The sequence below is a fragment of the Acomys russatus genome, chromosome 20 (assembly GCF_903995435.1).
Source record: "Acomys russatus chromosome 20, mAcoRus1.1, whole genome shotgun sequence".
Classification (NCBI taxonomy): domain Eukaryota; kingdom Metazoa; phylum Chordata; class Mammalia; order Rodentia; family Muridae; genus Acomys; species Acomys russatus.
Genome location: NC_067156.1, coordinates 37,734,735 through 37,742,644, shown reverse-complemented (window position 1 = coordinate 37,742,644; position 7,910 = coordinate 37,734,735). Strand labels below are relative to the sequence as shown.

The 7,910-nt window shown below is 43.2% G+C and overlaps 1 protein-coding gene across 1 annotated transcript; it reads right to left on the bottom strand.

Moving 5' to 3' along the window:
* On the bottom strand, positions 1-7,567 carry Fam170a (family with sequence similarity 170 member A). The gene is given in 6 exon segments (XM_051163210.1): positions 1-81; positions 84-119; positions 664-722; positions 999-1,750; positions 2,559-2,712; positions 7,516-7,567. Coding segments are annotated over 6 exon segments (1,134 nt in total).
* Positions 7,568-7,910: the final 343 nt, after the last annotated feature.

The window sequence follows — 7,910 nt, the reverse complement described above, 5'->3', positions numbered from 1 at the left end:
TTATGTGTTCGACGGAGTGCTGGACTTTTCATCTTCCTTTGCGTCTTCCTTTACGTCTTCCTTTACACTGTTGGCATTCTGCCTGCTGCCACTGCTGTCTTGATGGTCCCTTCTTCTTCCTGGGATTGAGAAAATAAACATGGTAGAACAGGAAGAGATGAGAACTCCCATGCATGCTGCTAGTCAGTTGCCCTTTACTTTTATCGTCATTCTACAGGCATGCGTACAGTCATACACGGTGACGTTATGTCCAGATCCACTGCGGCAAAATACAAGTTCTAGAATGTGCCCAGGTTTCTGGAGACCTCGCTTTCACGTGCCTTCCTTTCTCCTCTCTACAGTTCCATCTTCCCCACAGGGCTATTGGCCCTCAACTCAGACTGAAAACCTTCAGACCCAACCCTCTGATCCTGCTGGGTCCCCGTCCTCTCTACAGGCCAGTCCTGGTCCCTGGGGGTGTGCTGAGCTGTCTTTCTAGAGGGACAACACCATTTCCTCTTAAAGTAGAGCATAATCACGTAGGAACAGAAAATGTTCCCAGTGAAAACTCTCCAGTTTCTCAATTTCCCTGGGAGAACTTGGTGTGCCCCCCCAAACAGCGCAGCACAGGTCAGCTCTCTGTTCCATATGCTTCCTAGTCTATAAACTTCCTGTGGGCCTTACCTCTCCAAAGAGAAGGCCACCCCATCTTGCAGGCTCTTCTGGCCCAGGAATCTCAGTTGCTGTGTGGAAACCAAAATAAGGCCACTTCTTAATGAGGAAAGGTGCTCTGTCGGCCCTTAGAAATGATCTGAATTTCCTGCAGGAGCTGGAAAGTTCGGGACAAATCCCAATTTACAGTCGTGTAAGATTCCTGAGCGAGAAGCAGGGGGCCCAGTTAATTCCCCTTTCATCATTCCCAGAGCTGCTGACCAACACCCTCTCTCTCTCCTGACAGGGGGCTGCAAGCCTGTATTTGAGAAGGGGCAGCTCGCTCAGGAGACCCAGCCCTTGCTCACTTCTGTCCTTTGGAGAATCAAACACACAGCCTGGACACTGGCTCCACGGCTTCTTCACCACGCCCTCCTCCGTGGGCTGCTGCTCCTCGGCACTCTTTCCCTTAGGCTTCTCTTTTTCCGCGCGGTTGTCCTCTTCATTGCCCTGGGTGCTCTCTGATTCCATATTGCCAATCAGCTGAGCCATGGTGAGATGGAAGACGTAGCAGCTGAAGCCCTCCCTCATGCCGTACCGCACGTGCTCTTGGAGGTTCTCCAAGGTGGTGAAGACCCTGCAGCAGCCCATACACCTGAAGCCGTTGTCCATGGTCACCATCCAGTCAGGTGTCCTGGCCCTGGGTCTCTCTTCAACCATAGGTGACCCTGGCGGGCTGTCTGACTCTGGCTTTTCCTCTTGTTCTTTCTCTTCCCCAATGGGTTCGCTGTCCGACAGGAGGTTTCTGGTGGACACATCAGAGGGTGGAGTGCCAACCCACACACCCTCAGGCAGGGTGGCTTCTTCCATCCTTGGCTGCTTTTCTGGGGACTCCGAAGTTTCTTTTGTGTCCCAGGAGATAGCCACACCTTTTCTCATTTGCACCTGCATGTAATATATTTTCATCCCCCTGCCCTCTTTGTTTATACACAGAGAGGACACACAAGTCTTATAAGATGGACCGGATGACAAGGCATGTTGTGAAGGAACAGTAGTCGCCTCTCCTTCCGGGACCTGATCTAATGGTGATCTGGGGTTGGAACTGGCTTGTAAATTCCGGCTTCCTGGGAATTGAAATTAGAAACATAAGATCATCTACAGAGAGAAAGCTGAGGGAACATGAATGACAGTATGTGTGACACAGGAGAGGAGACCTTGGGGAGATAGGATTGGATGGTGAGCATGGTATTTCCTGTTCATTTATAGAGTGCTGTATGTGCCGGTTTATGTATGAGAATATTAGCAGACAGTGTGTACTTAAGAGTGTGGAGTAGTATAGTGAGAAATGAAGAGTGTACGAAGTGGAGTAGAGTGTGTACGCAGTGAAGATGGGATCCCGTGACCTCACTGGTGAGGTATTTGTGGAACATGGACTATGGTGTCCAAGAACAGCATCACGGGCCATGCACTTTCGTGCTGTGCATGTACTGAGAATGTACATATTGTGAGGAGTATAGCTATGTGTGAAGTCTGTGAGTTTGTGCTGGGTGTGGATCCACTACATTAATGTCTATACTGAAGAACTATGGAGAACTCTGACTGCAAATCCAAAGGCAGAAGCCATACAATTCCTCTAAAGGAGCTTATCTGGTTCCTTAGCCTGCTGCCCCAAGGCCAGACCCTTCTAGCCACTATTTCATGACCTCTCACCATGATGAAGTCATGAATCAGGATCCCCTTCACCAACCTCCAACTCCCTGGGTATCTCTGAGTTTTATCTGGGCTTCTTTACAAAACCATGACCATCCCCAACTTCCTCTCAGCCTTATCCTTGATTCTGTTTGTCTTCGGCACTACACCCTGAGACCCACACCCAAAGAGTTTCACCCAAGTAGCCCCATACTCAAGGCACGTCACACCCAAGGAGCCTTGCACCCTTACTATGATGGATGAGCTGGTGTGGAGAAGAAACACAGGAGAAGTATTCGGAGGCAGGGGAGGCCTCCCCTACCCCTGGACTCGGAGCTTTGGCCCCTCCAGTAGATTCAGGCTGAGGACCATCCTCTTGTGACTTTGAAATTCCTGAAGAAGTTATAAAAGGCACAAAGATATGATGGTTGGTCATGTTTTTACATCACTTACCTTCCAACAAATACTTACTTTGTCTGATATATAATGATTATGATTAATATATATGGCTTGGAATCTGGCCCTAATAGATATTCTAGTGCTTAATCACAGCCATAAGTTATCTTATTAGTGTCTTCATGAAAAATGTAAGAGTAGGGGCTGGAGAGATTGCTCAGTGGTTGAGAGTACTGGCTACTCTTGCAGAGGACCTGGGTTTGATGCCCAATGCCCACATGGCAGCTCACAACTATCTGTAGCTCCAGCCCTCAGAGGATCCAATTCCTTCCTCAGGCCTCTACAGGTATCAGGCATGCACACACACATACATGCAAGCAAAAGAGAAAAACACAATATGCATAAAAGAAATAAAATTTATCTTGATCTTAAAAAGATCTTATCCCCTAACCAACTAAACTTGATTGTAAAACTATAGTATCTGGTCTTCAGTGCCCCTCAGAGAATTGAGAAGGAATAAAACTTAAATTCCTGAGTGAACCAGCAGTGCGGGTTAGCAGCTTCCAAAAATGTACAAATTGACTTAGACGGTTTACTGCCTGAACAGTCACCCAACGCTCTATAATGTTGGAGCCTCGTCTTCGGCTTTCTGGCCTAATATCTCTGATAGACTTATTCGCAGGGCAGGAACTATTAAGGACTTGCTTACCCTGTCTTGGCAGAGTGTGGCTGTCAACTCTGCCTGCAACTAAGCTGCCCATTTTTTAAGCAGAATTCTGTTTGTGGCAGGAAGGAGGACATTTTACCCAGTGGCTTGTTTGGTGCATTTGAAGCCAACTCCATAAGGAGGCTCTTTGATATTCATCATCCTTTTTGAGGCAGGCTGGGTGTTGCCAGGAGTTAATTTGTCTTGTTGTCAAAGAAATTTAGGATTATAAAAATGACTTTAAAAGCCATATTCTGTGTGTCTCTGAGGCTATTGAAGACCCTATTCAACTATTTTACCTCATATATTGATAGTGTCATATCTATTTATTAGACTTAGGATATATATTCTTGTTCTAAAAAATCTGACAAGATAAAGAAGTTAATATATCTGCATACTAGCCCAAGGGGCATGTCCTACCAAAGCCTTCACTTACCAGGAAACTGGGACAGAGGGGAGGACATCCTATTGGGACTCTAAATGAGAGAAGCATGGGAGAATGGCAAAGTAGAAGGATCCAGAGGGTCCTAGAAACCTCCAAGTAGAACATTATGATAGGCAGATTTGGGCCCAGGGGTCCCGCTCAAACTAAGGCACCAGCCAAGGACAATGCAGGCGGTAAATTTTAAACCCCTACCCAGATCTAGCCAATGGTCAGAACAGTCTCCACACTTGAGTGGAGAGTGGGATATGACTTTCTCACGTACTCTGGTGCCTCACATTTGACCATGTCTCCTGGAGGGGGAGACCTGGTGGCACTCAGAGGAAGGACAGCAGGTTACCGAGAAGAGACTTGATACCCTATGAGCATATACAGGGGGAGGTAATCCCCCTCAGGAACAGTCATAGGGGAGGAGAATAAGGGGAAAAGGGGAGGGAGGGAAGAATGGGAGGACACAAGGGATGGGATAACCATTGAGATGTAACAAGAATAAGTTAATAATAATAAAATTTTTAAAAAAAGAAGTTAAGTTATTAGAGTTGAGATAGGATAGATACTGAATTTCATTCAGAAATTTAGACCCAACAAGACAGGAAGGACATTTACTTCAAGCTGGATAACTATAAATAGCCAAACCACTATGAATGTAACTCGTATAGAATTCATGATAGTCACATGGTTCTCCCTGCTTATGTACTTTGTTTTATACATGTGTAATAAAATAAATGTACTTAAAATAAATATATATATAAATTTAATAAAAGCATAACAATATTGTAGATAAGGCAACCTTTAATAAATGTGAGGTCAAAGGTTAACTCCTGGCAACACCCAGCCTGCCTCAAAGAAGATAATGAACATCAAAGAACCTCCTTATGGAGTTGGCTTCTAATGTGGCAAACAAGGCATGGGGCAAAACGTCCTTGTTTCTGCCACAGACAGAATTCTGCCTAAAAATAGGCAAGTTTAGATGCAGACAGAGTCAGTGGCCAAACTCTGCTGAGAGGACCTTGCAAATATGTTTGTCATATATACTGAGCCAGAAGGCTGAAGATGATGCTCCAACACTATAGAGAGTTTTGGGTGACTGACTGTTCAGGCAATAAACTGTCTCAGTCATTTTTCATTTTGGAAGCTGCTAACCTGCACTTCTGATTCACTCAGGTATTTAAGTTTTATTCCTTCTCAAATCTCTGATGAGGTTGAAGACCAGAGAGTTTAGTCTTTCAACTAAGCTTAGTAGGTTAGGGGTTAAGATGTTTTTAGATCACGATAGATGATTTCAGTTAATAGAGATGAGATATGATAGATATTGATCTTCATTCAGAAAATTAGACCCAACAAGATAGGAAAGATGTTTACTTCAAGTTTGCCAAATACAAATAGCCAAATCACTATGAATGTAACATTTATATAATTCCTGATTGTCTCATGGTTCTTCCTCCTGTATGTATTTTATTCACGTGTAATAATACAAATGCATATGTTAAAAAAGAAACATAATTTTTAAAAAGTAAAAAAAATAAATAAGTGTAAGGTCAAAGTGGTGGATACAGTAGGAATATGATCTCTATGTAAAGAATCAGCAGTTAGGAAATATGTAAACTTTCCCATGAAGTGTGTTTCATTCATTGAAGTAACATTTAGTAAGTAGCTGTGATGCGTGAGGCATTTTTCTAGATTCTGAGGATACTGAACCAAAGTTCATCTTTGAATTGAACTTTCCATTATAGTCTTGAAAGGCAGGCACTGAGCAGAAATACATACTAGGTCAATGTATGGTGAATATATAAGGCTTACCAGATTTAAGAAACAAAGAAAAGTCTGGTATTCAATTCAGTTAGAATTTAAAGTAAATCACAGGCATATTTGTAAAGCAAATATGTCCTATACATACTAAACAATCATTTGTATCTTATTTGAAGTTCAAATTTAAGTAGATAGCTTATGTTTTATTTGGCATCCCTAATAAAAGGTACTATATAAAAGATTTTGTGTTTTGTTGTGATTAGTAAAAAGCAGGCCTGGTATTATTACGTGTATATGTACATGTATACATACTATAACATATGACTGGTCCTCCTTAAAGTATATTTAGGAGGCACATATGCAACACACACACACATACACACAATCACACACACACACACAGTAGAAGTCTGTGAAGAGAAAACTGTCACACACATGGGCTGTGTATGCATGTGGTAAAGACATGGTGTGTTTATATGGCTATGTGTTCTCAGTGTATAGAGATATGGAACATCTTTCTGTATCAGGGCACATATGGGACATGTCTCATGAAAGACCCTCATGAGAGCTTTGCATATTTTATCGCATACACTGAATATCAGCCTGGTCTAAGCAAGGACACAGAAACTGTAACTTACATATTTCACAGTTAGTGACTATTTCTCCTCTTAATAAGTATACCTAGAAAAAAACAATCTATGATATATGGGTAAATGGGGGAGTTAGATTCATTGCCTTCACTTTCCAGTGGCTGCCAGTGAGAATTTGACAGCACTTTGAGTCACTGTTTCTCTGGGCTCAGCCCATGGTCTTCAGGTCCGGGGCCTGAGGAAGCTGCAGGGCTCTACTTTGGGCAAAAGCCTCCATCTGAGCATCTATGTTGGGTTCAATTCTGTTCCACTTCCTACACATGACTACCATTTCATAGGATTCCACTTCTTTTTTTTTTTTTTTTAACATTTTTTAGTGATTCATTTTATTTTATGAGTATGGGTGTTTTGCCTGCATGTATGTATGTGCACCGTGTAAATTCCTGGTGCCCAGGGATGTTAGAAAAGGGCATCTGATCCTCTGGGACTGAGTTATCAATAGTTCTGAGCCAACATGTGGGTTCTTAGAATGGAGCCCAGGTTCCCTAGCAAAAGCAGTAAGTCCTCTTCACTACTAAGCCATCTCCCCAACCCACATTTTTTTGCATTTAATAATTGTAGTTATCATACATGCTAGGATACAAGCCAGCAACTATCAGTGTCCTCTGCTTTCTCTAGGGTCCTGGTGCGTTTCACCCCATCTGTTATGACCTTGGTCTCTCCCTACCTTTCCATTTCCTCTGTAAAGTATAAAACCTGTATGTCCGCAAACTCTAATGGACCACTTTTAAATTCTTTCTATTCAAGGAATAAAATTTTCGTGGTTTCAATAAGACATTAACTCTGACAAACTCTTGATCTTTTGAACAAGCATTTTATTTCTCAAAATATTTCTCAACAAGGCCCATTAATTCTTTACTCTTAACTAAAAGACTCTGTGAGACTCTCTTTTTAGCAATCCCAGTAACTGCTCCAACCCGTTATTACTAGCGGGGGGGGGGGGGGGGGAGAAAACTATAAGAGATGCGCATGCAGAAAGGGATCTCAGAAATTCTGCACCCCTAAGTCTTATTGTTGAGACCTCAGCAAGCTTGGGGGTCCATAGCTCCAAATGCCAGTGCCCAGGAAATGGCCAGAAAGGAAGTTTATAAGCAACACAACTATGTTTCCTCCATGGGTATCAGAACTCTGCACTGTCTCATGCCACTGAAACATCCTCCTCAGCCACGCCTTCCTAGAGGAAGCTAAACTGGTCAGCATCCCTTGTGCCCCTAGCCAAACTGCCCAACACATACCTCCTGCCTTCTCATTACCTTCCTTAGACTCTTCAATTTCCAGATGTTTCCTCTTTTGTCGCCGTTTCATAGTGTCAGCCAGAGCACTCCCTTCGAGGTTACTTAAAGTCCAATTTCACCTTTTCCCTACAGGTTAGCTGGCCCTTTTTGGCCTTCAGGATATCCGTTGAGATAATTCAACAAAAATTAAAAACAATCAAGTCTCTTAACTGGCTGAAGAACTCAGATTACTTAATCAAACAGCAGGCCTGCCCAGTGTTCCCCACGCTGCATGGCTGTTAAGGGTCAAAGGTCACCAGGCCTACTGGAGAGTTCTCAATGATGACATCAAAGCATTCTATGGACCCCAGTCTAACACAGTTTCTGCAGCTTCAGAAACCCTGTTTGCAAGAACAATTCCTTTTCCCCAATGG